At 30.0% G+C, this 14478-nt stretch overlaps 1 protein-coding gene across 1 annotated transcript; it reads left to right on the top strand.

Annotated features, from left to right (window-relative positions):
* Positions 1-254: 254 nt before the first annotated feature.
* LOTGIDRAFT_193895 (hypothetical protein) lies at positions 255-14205 on the top strand. Its single transcript, XM_009063097.1, has 5 exons — positions 255-371; positions 3562-3704; positions 3994-4202; positions 7938-8112; positions 12264-14205. The coding sequence occupies exons 2-5, from the start codon at positions 3597-3599 to the stop codon at positions 12378-12380; spliced, it is 609 nt and encodes a 202-aa protein (XP_009061345.1). The 5' UTR covers positions 255-371; positions 3562-3596; the 3' UTR covers positions 12381-14205.
* Positions 14206-14478: the final 273 nt, after the last annotated feature.

The following is a 14478-nucleotide window of genomic DNA, read 5'->3' as shown; positions in this document are numbered from 1 at the left end:
TTAGTGGTCGCTAGTTTTAGCTTCAAACACAATAGTTTCTTCCACAGACATGTTCATTAATCCATTTTTCTATAGTACAAATATCAATGTAATAGACTGCCTAGGTATTTTCCAATTTAAGAGAATAATTATTGAACATTTTTGCAAATTAAATTCGACACATATTTCCACTGCACCAACGCACTTCCCCAGCTGGGGTCAATGCTTAGGTCGCCGTGACGTCATCCATCCCAGAATTCCTTAGTCGGGGTTATCGCCATTTCCAGTTAAAAGAAGTATCGAGTCATTCATGAATTTTTTAAAGTTTTAGCTGTTTTTGACATTTGAGAAGTTGGTTGTGGGAATATTTTGCTCAGGGAATAAGTTTTGAGGTTAGTTTATCTATCAGTTTACTTAGAAGGTGTGAGGGGAGAGTAAAAACAAGGCAAACTTTTCACCTAATTTGTTATCTGATTCAACGGGTTGGGCCGGCAAATTTGTCAGTGGGATTTTAAGTTGCACATTTTTCAAATCTGAAGCAACAATCAAATGAACAAGGTACCACCAGATAATTACAGGTTTTAAGATAAACAGGTCATGTTAGCCTGTAGGCTTAGGCTAAATGTGCTGTATTGCATTGAAGTGAAAGACCAAAGGAGAGTTAGAGTGACCAAAAATATAAGCTTACACTACAGGATTTATTTTTTCTCAAAATTTGTGCAAGCTGACAATTAGTTGTAAGATTGACATCAAACTTGAACTTAAAGAATTGATTACCACTAAACCCCTGTACATCTTCCATGTTATGTAACAGCAACATTCAGTAACTTTATTATTGTAAATAAGTGGTGTGAACATTTAGCTTGTGGGTACGGTAAACTAAGTGATTCATGAAATTTTGGGAGATCATTATGTTTTGTTTTTGACTCATATTGTTTTTATTGACATGTGTTCAACAGGTGAAATTTACAAACAAAGCATTGAGGTAAGCTATACCTTAACTGACCCAGGTGTACTGGTAGGAGAGTCTGGCATCATTCCCCATCAGTTTTTTGATAATGATTGAATTAATTTAGGATCAAGGCAAATAAGTTTGTACCGGTACCCATTGCCCTATAGTACTAACTGCTAACCATACAATATTTTAGTTTACCAAAGTATTTCAATGAACAGAATTGAAACATCAATTCCATGGGGTTGATAAATAAAATGAAACAAGAGTTCTACCAGGATTTCCGTAGAATTTTGTGGTAGATGTGAGAGACATCGCAGTTGTGAGATTGTTTTTCAGCATTTATCTTGATATTCAATGAAACATCTTATTTTGTTATTTGCCAAGAATATAGTATCCTAATATTTTTATTTATCACATCTTATCAATAATTCAAATGCAATTTTTTTTTTTTTGGGTCAATATAAGCTATACTTATAAATGCAGTTTCTAACATTTTGTTTTTGTCCTTTGGATGTGACTCTCCAAACCATCATCATATTGTCAATGAGAAACTCGTTAAGACAAATAACTTGGAACTATAATATAGAAATTGAATAGGCCTAAAGCACCGGTACTTGACACAACTCTAGGAAGTAGATCTCCTAATTAAATTGTTTTCTAGTTTGTAAACTGATAATAATCTTATAAAGGAAGGAAAAAAAAAACTCCACCTAGTAATGATTTGCTCTAGTTATAGGCTAGTATGTTGTAACAGACTTATCTTGATATCATGTCTATAAATAGATATTTTTAAAACCAATAAGTGTATAATTTACATGGTATATAAATAAATATTTTTCTTGTCTAAAATTATATATTATTGCACTATGTTATGTTTGTCATATAGATGCAAAATTGATTGAAGGCTAATAACAGTACATGTCTAAGTTTTGTATTTTTCTTGTAATTGTTAGGATTAATTCAATATATGAATTCTTGCATTTATAGACATGTAACTTTTCATTGGGATCTTAAATTGTCTTTTATGATACAATTGGAAATTTAACAATCTGATGAGTATTTTGAATTACCCAGTTGATCACTGAGCTATTTTGAAATCTCTTTTAGAGTGTTCTGTTAAACAATAAAAAATTCAACATGTGAATTAATTGAACATGGAAGTATTTGGTGTCTGCTATATCAATCTTAGAATTGACCTAACATGCTACTCTTCCATACCAGTACTGTTATATCTTTAACATTAACAGACACACTACTGACTTCCTCCACTCTATCACAGCTGCTTTAATCATAATAAGATAGGAAGCAAAAACTGTTATGGCGCAGGGTAGCTGACTTGAATGTAAACTGAACTTGTCTAGCTTACTGAATGAGTTTATTTTATAAAACCTAGTGCGATGTGAGAGTTGGAAATTGATTTCAATGTGCTTTTGAAATGTAGAAAGATGTCTTAGAAATTAATTTGGAATCCAAAATAGTGGAGGAAGCTGGTAATCTTAAGGTAATTTATAGGTTAAGGTGCATTGACGTGTGAAAGAATAGATTTGTTTTATAGATTCTTGTTCAGAAAGCAAGCCGTTTTTTTTTTTAGAAAAGTGTGATTTCTTTTTCTATACTCTAAGCAATAACCTGATGTAAATTTGCTTCAGCAGGAAAGTCTGATTAGGTTAGTCTACTTAAAACACAAAAATCAAATTTAATGATCTATGATTCTGACAAAAGGATGAAGTAGATTATGAGTTATATGGGTATGGATTTGTGTAATGTTTAAAGAAGGATTTATTGACTAGGTTTAACTCCTACACAAGTGGATTATGTTATGGCATTTGTATTGTGCAGTGATGTGTGATTAAATTAGTTGTAACTTTTATGGACTATCAACATAAATATTTGTCTTATGATATGGAAATTCTAAAGATATTTAAATAATGTAGTTCAGGAACCAAATTTTATGGATTTTAATGTAGTTAGCCCAGACAGTGGCATCAGGTGTTTGGCAAAGGTTTTTGATTATGCCTTGCTAGGACAGTCATTTTGAAAGCTTTCATTGAACTACCAAATCTCTATTAGTTCAATGATGGCTTTTGATAAGTTAAGAACACAAGTTATGTGGATACTACTTCTAGTTATATTAAATACTACACAAACTCTCTTAAAGTTGTTTTACCGTTATTGGCTTCAAGTACTTTTCTTTTATCTATCCTCTGTTGTTATTATAGGCACATCTTTAATCATGATTGTTATTGTTATATCCCTTTATGGCTTTTATTGATTTACCTATATATCTTGTGTTGTTTGGTTGTTATTCATTTTACTTGATAACATTACCTGTATGTGTTTTGAAACGTAGTATTTAATAAAACTAGAAGTAGTATATATCCATATAACTTGTGTTATTAATGTTTACCTTCTGCTTCTATAAGCTTATGTCTTACAAAGATTATTTGGATAATTTGTTTGAAAGATAAGAGTGCCAGTACCATTCTTTATTTGGATAGTTTGTACTTAATTGGATTTTACTAATTCCAATACAACACTATGCTAACTGAGATATAATAATCTTAGATTGAATTTTGTAGGAATGTTTCTTCACAAAACGTTATAAATGGTGTATTTGAATTTTCCAGGTGTTAAAAGAGGAGTAATTGAGAAAAGAATCAAGATGTCTAAGGCCAAGACACAGCAACCAGCTGTCATTCATAAAGTGATTATGGTAGGAAGTGGTGGTGTTGGTAAATCAGCATTAACTTTACAATTTATGTATGATGAGGTAAGCTTAAGCAATTTATATCTCCTCATTTACATACTTTGTAAATGAATTAGTTGCAGAACCACTACCTCGAAATATTTATATCGGCAGATGGGAATGGCAAGATATCAGAAGTCATGGATTGACTTTTGAATAGTCCAGACACTAGTCCTCAGCTCTTATTTTAGTTATATTTAAGTATGATTCATGTAAATTGAAATTAAAGGTACAGATCATTACTATTGACAAAAATGTAAGATAATGCATAAGGTTGATGTTGATAATGCATAAGGTTGATGTTTTGTTTCAGTTTGTAGAAGATTATGAACCAACTAAAGCGGATTCGTATCGTAAGAAAGTTATATTAGATGGTGAAGAGGTTCAGATAGATATTTTAGATACAGCAGGTCAGGAAGACTATGCTGCTATAAGAGATAATTATTTTCGATGTGGTGAAGGCTTTCTCTGTGTTTTCTCTATAACTGAACAAGAATCGTTTCAAGCTACAGCTGATTTTAGGTGAGTTAAATACCGTGTACATAGAAATAAAGTTTTTCAGTCTTCTAATTATTCAATCACAGAGATCGATTGTAACTGGCCACTTTGAATGAGAATGTCTTTTTCATTAAAAAAAAATGCCTTAATGACTAACAAAGACCTAATAAAATACTTTGTGATCCCACCCTCTATAATTTCTGTCAGTATACTGGATTGTGAAATTTAACTTTTATCAGCTGCAGTGGATCCAGTGTAAGCTGTATTTATATTTAAAGTAAATAAACAGTTATTCATGTAAAAAGTGATTATTAAAGTTAAAATACTGATAAGATGAGTTTAATGTTAGAAGAACGACTGTTTATTACCTTTAAGATAAGTTTAAAAGTGTGGTACACATTAAAATAGATAACTCAACCCACAGTAGGTAATAAAATTAGAAAATAAGTAATTTTTTTGTTGATTCTTAAAGATGGGTTCTTCCACTTATTATCATTATTTTCTACTGTCCTTACAGTGCACTCATTTTCACTACATGAAGTGATCAATGTTATTTACCTCCTAAGTCTAATAATTATCAAAACAGTGAACTGTATGTAAGATTTACTGTACATATATACATCAGCTGAGGTTTTCCATGTTTTAACATTCCAGAAATGAATAGTTATGATAAATAGATAGATATAATTCTTTTTCAAAACCAGTATTACCGGTACATTGTTTTATGCATCCTGGAATGGAACCTCATTTCTATGCTGATAAGCACCTAAATGTATTGATTAGTTTATTATGAAATACTGTTTGAAAATTAATGTAGAATGTAAAAGATTCATTCTATTAAACTATCCTATACTAGATTTTAGTTGTATGAATTTGTGTTGAAGAAAAGAATGGTAAACTGTATATGTTTATAGTATTATTAAACCAGATGTGATATAGACTGGTGGAATGTAGAGAATGACCACTGGTACTATCAAACTACATTTTAACATCATGTTTATACAGTCTACTGCTCTATAACCAATAACTACATAGTCTTTTATCAGAGTTATTTAAAGATCTTAATACCTTGATAACTATCAGTAGTATAGCTTACAACTCTATATGCTATGATACTGCTGTGTAGAAAACATCACTTGACATGATGAATGTTCTTTATGATATAAAATTTATTTTCTAATCTAAGGAAACCAGGCAATAAGCTGTTTTATGAAGAATGAAAACATTAAATGAAAATTATGGATGAAGATTACAATTTTTTATGGATTTTTTTACAACTTTCGCATTATCAATCTTTATTCTTAGAAATTTATTAATGCATACTCAACCATATTCCTTGGTGTTCTTCACTATAAAGATAGCACATGGCCCCTTCCTTATTAGTTATTTTTGAGTTGTTTATACTATCTCTTCAAGAAATCTAAAAAAGAAATCAAGGGCCAGATAATTCAATCGTATCATTAGTAGTTCTTCAACAGATACTGTTGTTGTTGCCAAGAGGTAGAAATGAATGAATTTGTTGATAAACTTTTGATTTTCTCTTTCTTAAGAATTTGATGTCAAAAGATGTTAGTTCCAACCAATAGAATGATTTTAATAACATATTTTATCCTACAATATAAATTCCCTTGTAAGACTAATCCAGGTCCAATCTGATTTCTGTGATTCTATTAATACAGGCTTTAATCGATTAGTATGGTTAATATGCTTAGATTATTGTGGCATTGTAGAAATCTCACACATCAGAATGACATAAAAGTAAATGAACCCCTGATAATTATACAAAACAAAACATTTTATTAGAATCCCTTTAACCATTACCGGTATGATACATTATACTAGATCCTGCATTTTCATGTAATTTAAAATAATTGTAAATAAAAACAAATTAAAGTTTCATGATTCCAAAATAAGATAGTTTTGATTCAAGACTATAAATATAGATTGCACACCTGTTCAATTTAAATAAGACTTTCTACCCACTTCAGTCTGTCTGGCTACATAAAATATAGCAATACAAACTTGATTTTCATTTCTTAACTATTCTTTTAAGTGCTGTGGGTGTAAAATTCTGAATTCCCGAAAACTCTGTATTGTCCGAATTGGGTGAGAAAGACCTAAATCGAGACTTAAGTTGGGCCAAAGGTTTTTTCACAAATTTGTGATTGACAATGAAAGAATATTTTAAAACATATTTATAATCACATCAACTACGATTCTTCATGTACATTAATTTTATTATTTCTTATTTATACTAACACTAACAATCAATTAAAATTATTCTAATTTAATAATGAAATCAATGTTATTTATTTGTGGTCAGTGACATAGCTTACCCTGCCCATGGATTTGAGAGCAATATTGCTTCTTAATAATTTTAGAAGTTCCAGTCTGGTTCAATCAGTACCCATAACTAGGTAACATCCCCTATTCCAAACACGGCTTTGGAAATTTTGTAGCTTCCTGCCAGTCAGTTAATTGTCATAACGCTTTGAGTTTATCCGTAGGGTTTCACTAATGTTCATGTCAGCCTATTCATTCCGTGAGACTACTCAGGGGTGTTTAATTGGAACAATGATGTTGAATAGTAGGTTTGGGTCAAATTATTTGTTCAAAGCAAATAACTAACATTTTATTCAGGCTCCAAATCTCATTCCCTTAGACTTAGAGATCAGACTTTGACAATGTGTATTCATGGCTTGTTGCCCACAAATAAAATGAACCATCTTTAAGACAATCAAAAGATGTTTTTTTTTTTTTAGCTTTTCAGAGATTTACCCCTGCTCAATACCATCAAATTAGATTTTGATATCGATGACACTGTTCAATGTTGATGGTGATAATATACTAACTAATAATTGAATTATCAATTGAATGTCAAAACGATAATAAGTAAAATTACTGTACACGAAAAACAAATTTGCTTCAAAAACTATTTAATCATTGTCATTAAAAAATTTTTGCACAGCCTTTGGCGAAACTTAGGTCTCAATTTTTAGGTCTTTTCTGAACCAATTCAGAATGTTTGGAATTTGGAATTTTAGGTCATCAAGTAATACATCTAGAATTCAAAATATGAATTATTTATTGACTGAAAAGTATGGGACACGTCATAAAAATATATCATGGCATTAATGAATCAAATCCTATACAAACGAAAATCCTTACTGGAACTGCCATCAGACATGGATGATTGGCAAAATCATGGTGGATATTGGATAATGTTGTTTATCAGAAATAATTACATGTCTGTCTTGTTTATCGGTTCGAGATAACATTTCTTATTGACCTTCTCATTTTCTTCTCTTCCTTGACTAGATCTTAACTAGAAGAGAACTTGCAGATTACACTATTGAATTTATTGTTTCTTAACTTGCAGTGGTGTTTCTCACCAGAACTCTATTAAAGGTTTAAGCTTATAGAAAACCTATTTTTCTTTCATAAGAATCAGTTGTTTGATGTTATGCTTTTTGTCCGAAACTAAGTAACTTTCAGATATAATCGTATATGTATAGAATGTATTATGTAAGTTTAGCTCTGATTGGTTGATGTTATTTCAGTGATGATATCTTGACAAAATAATATTAGTTACACTTTGTGTCAAATTTAAACTGGCCCCTGAATTCTGAATTTACATAATTGATAATAAAGAAAAATGTCATAAATCACTGAATTGAAGTTGTTTCAGTACCTCAGTTTCAGTTTTTTTGTCTGAGACACTGAGAGATAATATATATCACTGTTTATTGCCTTTTTCAGAGAACAAATATTACGAGTGAAAAACGATGAAAACATTCCGTTTTTATTGGTGGGTAATAAAATGGATTTAGATGCTAAAAGACAAGTTAGTTCAGAAGAAGCCTCTCGAAGGGCAGCAGAATGGAAAGTTAATTATGTAGAAACCTCAGCCAAAACTAGAGCCAATGTAGATAAGGTATGATGATATTTTTTGAACTGTCATTATTTCTCTTTATTTTTTTTAAAATACAGTTTTGGAAATATTTTCAGTTCGTTATTTCAAGCCGTTGTCAATCTACTATGAGAATGATTGTGCTCAATGAACATAATAATTACATGAAAATTGCAATGAAATAAATAGAAATAATAATTGTATTATATTGATTTTAAGTTATGTATAATGTTGACTTGGTGAGTACTATTTACAGATCTGATCATCACTATAACTATTGGCTTAATGTTGATTTTTCATGAGCTCATAGTTCTATAAACTTTTGTCTATATATGATTTTGAAAGGGTAATCTGCTTAAAAGTCTTAAAATGTCTTACATTTTGAGGTTAAATTTCATTTTGATCACTAGTAGATTTTGATGATAGTTCAGAAACATTAATTATACTTCAAGTAACAGTTGTTTTATCCTGAAATTAATAAAGGAAGATCTCATCTGAATTTTCAAAGATGTTAGGGAATCGGGTGTACCAAGTTTGTGAATGACCTCCTCATATGTTACTATTTGGTGTTTTCATATATACGTATAATACGTGTTTGTAATTGAGATCACAACCAAGTATTTTAAAGGTCCAGTTAGACATGACTTGCAAATCTAGATCAGCTGTAGGTTTTAAAGATTTTGAGGCCAGAAGCCTAATACTGTCTTTTACTCATCAATTATAGAGAACATGTAAAAAAACAGTTATTTTCTATGTTTGAATTGAAAGAGTTCTAATTACCTTTTGACTATACTATAATGTAAACCATATAAAAACTGACACAGTGATAAAGTAGAGATTATAAGTGACTTAATGATTTAACAGGTTAATCAGAATGTGCAATTTTTTCCTTGAAAATTTATTTTAATTAAAGAGGTTATTTATAGTTGAGTTAAAGCTGCAGTGTAGCTAATTTTTGTTATATCAATCTATCAAGCTACTGATATTCCTGTTTGAGGCCTATATATAATGTTGTTGATGAGAATTATAACATATTCCAATTTTTTCAGTTAATCAGCCTACTTCCATATGATGTCTATATACACATTGATAATTCTAGTGTCCTAACCAAGTGTAATGTTGATTTTTGACAGAAACCCAACTACAAGTACAATAGCAGATTTCATTTAATACCTATTCATTATTAAATTCACCTCAAAATCTACTAATATGTAATGATTGAACCCTAGACCTCCAGTCTCCAGTTTAGCATACCAATGAAATGTAGTTATTCTTAAAAATTAGATGTATGATTAATGTTAACGTTATTTTAGAAGTAACTTGATAAAATAGGCAAAAGGTAAAGTCATCAGGGGGTCAAGATTAAAATTAGGTGATTATTGACATCATCTTCAACAGGAAAATATTTCATATTTTAATTCCAGCCCATATATATCTGAACTGATCAGAAATAAATGGTTTCCAGTGCTTATCAGTTTGAAATTTTTATGTTTTTTAAAATAAAAAGATATTTCTGGCTAATACCTCTTGGACTAAAAAAAAAAGTTTGCCTGTTCATTTTATTCCATGCATCTTTGAAGTATAAAATAAGTAAGGCAGCATTTTTTCTGGCAGAGCTAACTGACCAGAAGTAAATATGAAAAAATTATCTTTTATAATAAGTAACATTATGTTTAGATTTAAGACTAATAAGAGGAGCAGATGTGAGAGTATGTTTATAGTTAGTCCAATCTATCACCTAACATCAGGTGTTTATGGTAACTTAGACTTATTTCCTTGTTTATCTTACTGACTGGAACATCTTCATGTCTCTTGCTACTAGTTAATAAGCAGGTACTATGATAATCTGAAACTTTCTGACTCTTTTACCTAGCCTCTTATAGATAAGTTTACCGGTTTTGATAAATATATTATCGTACAATAAATTAGCAAGTACCATATTAAAATGATAAAGTTTACCAACGGCTTGTGCACTATGGTTTGATTTGCGATTTGTTTGAATCATTGTTTTTGTAGATGAAAAGTGCATGATGAAGGAGTGTAATTGATGTTATATAAGCTTATATCAGATTCAGTTCCTTTTTAAAATGTTTCATTCTGTAAACTAAATTTGAGAATAGATATATTGAAATTGTGATCCACAGTAAATTATATTTTGCCATTTTTTTGGCCTTTAACGAGTTACTATGTTAGAATAAAGTTTTGATGAATGATACTCTCTAACACCTGATGTATAATCTCTAAGCCAGATATCTATCTATTATAAAGTAATTTAATAGACAGTAATCGCTTGGCCTACTGACATTTCTTCCAATTTTAGACTACAAATGATATATTTGAATACAAAATCTATCTAGAGATAAAAATTGAATTAGAACAAGTGATTTCATTATAGAATTGAAAACTGAATAGAATGAATAGTTTCAAAAAGAGATGTAATATTCTACGATTGCTGTGTCACAAAAGATTACGTCTGTGATGTCAGTGTGATTGATATTTGTTATACGAAAATGAAAAAAAATGTCTTGTTTTCTCTTGTGAGTTGACATTTCATTACACTTTTGAGAGTTGTGAAGATTTCAGCCCATTATTCAATGAATTTTATGAATATGAAATTGATTAGTTAATGACATTAATTATTAAATGATAGTGATATATAAATTAAAATGAGTATATCTGTAGGGAATTGTTTTAGCATTTTAAACCAAAGCAGAAAAAATATAATGGCTGTGGTTATTTTACAGCTACTTTGCTTAATTATAACATCAAAGTTTACTTATTAACATAATTGTTTAGAATTCCTTTGTGGTCTGTTAGATTTTTGGCATCATGCCAGTACCAATTGTTTGAAAGATTCAATTATCTCAAGTAAAAAAAGTGAAAAAAATCAGAATGGACCTCTTTATTATAGCCTGAAGCATGTCTTAATTTGAGAAAATTTTGAAAGTTAAGCAGTCATTAAGATAGTGGTCTATTTAATGTAGTAGGAACTGATACTGTTCTTCCCAGGAAATTTCATTCAAGCCAAGAAAGTAATATCTTTACTAAGGGGACAGGTGCGCCACTATTTTGAACCAATCATACCTTCGTCTCAGAAATGGGAATTTTAGACATTTCCAAGTATATTTCCAGTACTTCTGAAGACATTTACATATGTTCAAGACTCAAATCATCCATCAAAATGGCAATGAACCTTTAAGTATGATCAATAAATACAAATAAGGAATTCACACATTGGAACTCTAAGCACCATTACCATTCCAACTGCCCATAATGCTGTTTTTACATCCAAAGCATGTTCTTAGCATTTTCATTTGGAGAGTTCACAAGTGCCTTAATCTCTTGAATTTCAGACATTTTTTGATTTGCTGAGAAAGATGACTTTGTATAAAATGAATTCTTCTGATAAACCAAAACATAAAAGGCGTTCATCAAAGCGTTCTTCAGCGCCAACAATTTCTACACTTCCTGACGCATCAATGCTAACAACCTCTTCTGAAAAACCAAAGAAAAAATCAAAGAAGAAATGTGTCATTTCATAAACAATGGCAATTTTGATTCTTTTATTCTTTATGCACTAGACCACCCATTTCCACTCACTGGAAATATCTGCACTATTGTTCAGATGCCAGTATATTTTATTTTCCCAAGAATTCAATAACATTTCCTACCCTTCAAATAACATCAAAAACTATCCTACACCATCAATTTTGAGCTGAGAACTGATGTCAAGTTACGTTGATGTTTTTTAAATGTAAATGTATCAATGCTGAACTTTGTAAGATATAATTTACAAATTCTGTTGATAAGCAGGACTAATATGTTTATAACCCTGTTATTAGATGACAAGAAAGAATTATAAAAATAACAACTGCTCATGTAAACCACAATGCAATCCTCAAAATATATCAAGAAAGTCCCTCACACAGCCTGTATTTAAAAAAATGAATTACTGAAGTTTTCTTATATGAACAAAACAGATAGTAAATACAGATTAGCTAACATATCTGAGTAATTTCTTATAGTTTTAAATGTTGTATAGTAATATTTATTTTGAATTAGTTAAGTTTCAAAAAATCAGAAAGAGTTTTTATCAGAGTGCTTCTATTATCAACAATACATCACAGTTTTTTCTTTGCAATTATGATATTCAATACATATTTTATATTTTTCAGGTATTCTTTGATTTACAGCGAGAAATAAGGTCACGAAAAATGGAAGCTAGTCGACAAAATAATGGCAAACAGCGAAAAAACAAAGATCGTAGTAAGAAAAAATGTGTCATACTGTAATGGATGTTAATCTACCTTATAAATTATTTGGCCTTGGCCTTCACATTTCGGGGATCCGAGTGACCTATTTCATGCAAACTTTTATAAGTAACAACATTTAATCTTCATCAACAGACAAATGACTGTATTATTACAGCATAAAGTGATGACATCATGAATATTATTCAGCATAAAGTGATGACATAACTGTATTTGTGTTTAATTTTCATCAGAATTAATGACATCATCAATTTGTGTTTAGCTATTTAATCCTGTGTTTTGGAACGTACCCAGTGCATGAAGAGACTCTACCAATAAAACCAATATGCTTATTTTTTCAAGACATACTTGAAAACACTGTAAATCCCAATTTGCAAGTATTATTTTATATACAATTTTCTTTGTATAAGCTTTTATATTTGCATTGTTACGAGCACAGGTGCAATATATATGTTAATAGTAACAAATTGCTTTTTGGTTTTAAGCTAATTAGAAACAGTATTGTTTTGGGTGTAGTTTGGGGGTTTTCAGTCTCATAGAAATAGAAAATCAATCTTTCATCAACAAGCCCCTTAAATGCCATTGTTTCACTGAATATTTTGCTGAATGTTGTCCATATTGATTGTTGATGCTACTGACGGTCACCTTAGTTTTTACCCCTTATATCTTCCATAACTGAAATTATACAAAAATTAAATTAATATTCACTTTAAAGCATCTTGTTATGTGAAATTTAAAAAAAATCAAAAATGATAATTAATGCTAGGTTGTTAGTTAGGACAGTCAGTCAGTCAAATTCTAGAATAGGAAAATAGTAAACTAAGATGACATACATGTCAAACTTAACCATTAATACTAATCCAACCCAAAATAAAGAAATTTCTAATTCAGACATCTGTATTATCATTGTAAATATTATTGTTTTTTATGCAATTATTAATTGTTGTTGTTGATGCTTGATAAAAAAAAAACTTGTATGTTGAAGACAAAATTAAGAAATGGAGTACATGTAGTAGGCATGAGGCTGAACTATTTTGGTAAAAATAATGCTTTGTTCGTTGGTTGAATAACTCATGCTATGGTCGGCTGGAAAACTGTGCAACCAAAACTTGAATTAACTTCAAAAGTCAGTGATATTTTTTCATGTTAAAGATTGAAATACTGGTAGTGTACATAGTTTGTGCTTTAAGTACCGCCTCAATGCCAAAATGTTGTATATTGTTACTGCTTTTGGTACTTCTTAAAATTGAATCTGTGACAAACCAATTGCAATATTCTGTTGTGTCCAGATTTCTTATTCTTCACAAAGTGAAATATTTTACCTGAATGCACACAAAGTAAAGTTTTTAAATGAAGTTTATTCATTTGTATTCAAAGGTCTTTGAATGAAAAAAATAGCAAAATGAAATACCCTGGATAAGTTTAGTTTTCAGCTTGGATCTGCACTTACAAGGGTCATATATATTGGTATCTTTATTCTTGAATTATAGCGGTATTCCTCATTGATATACATGTAATGAAATATTGTTAAAAATATCTTCAAAGCATACTTTAATGAATAACAAAATCTCATGATAAGGTAATATTACTTCATCAGATGAATCTTTTTTTGAATAAGACAGATTCTTGACATACATATGAATTAAAATGTACATGTACTTGTATAATAGTGTTAATTTGTATGATTTTATTTTATAAAATTTGTTAATATTTTTTTACTCATCTTTAATTGTTGTTTAGAAATGTACCCTATGTTATTCTTGTTCAAGGCTTTCACGCTTCTGTACTTGCTTTTTTGTAACATGTTAGTTTATCTTGAGATAGTCAATAAAATTATCGAAGAGCCTGTTAACAAAGCATCTTGTCAAATTTTTTGTCCATATAAGTTAGTACCAAAATTCATTCCAAGGTGAAAGGAATTGATAGTTGACACTAGACTGAATACAAAACTCAAGCCATGGCATTTTACCATCTTACATTAAATTCAAAGATAACTCCGATTTGGCTTAAAGATGTTTTATACATTGCTCCTGAGTGTGGGCTCACATTATTTCAAAAACTATTAGATAACTTGGGGTCATTGTTGTTTAGAGATCAGATAGAAATCTGTAATATAGAG

This window comes from Lottia gigantea (genome assembly GCF_000327385.1).
Source record: "Lottia gigantea unplaced genomic scaffold LOTGIsca_55, whole genome shotgun sequence".
NCBI lineage: Eukaryota > Metazoa > Mollusca > Gastropoda > Lottiidae > Lottia > Lottia gigantea.
Note: the sequence above shows the minus strand (reverse complement) of the source record. Positions and strands in the feature narration are given on the sequence as shown.

Coding starts and splice junctions, on each gene's coding strand:
- LOTGIDRAFT_193895 (XM_009063097.1), top strand. CDS start 3,597: ATGTCTAAGGCCAAGACACAGCAACCAGCTGTCATTCATAAAGTGATT. Junction 3,705..3,993: donor TACAATTTATGTATGATGAG/GTAAGCTTAAGC, acceptor GTTTTGTTTCAG/TTTGTAGAAGATTATGAACC. Junction 8,113..12,263: donor CTAGAGCCAATGTAGATAAG/GTATGATGATAT, acceptor TATATTTTTCAG/GTATTCTTTGATTTACAGCG.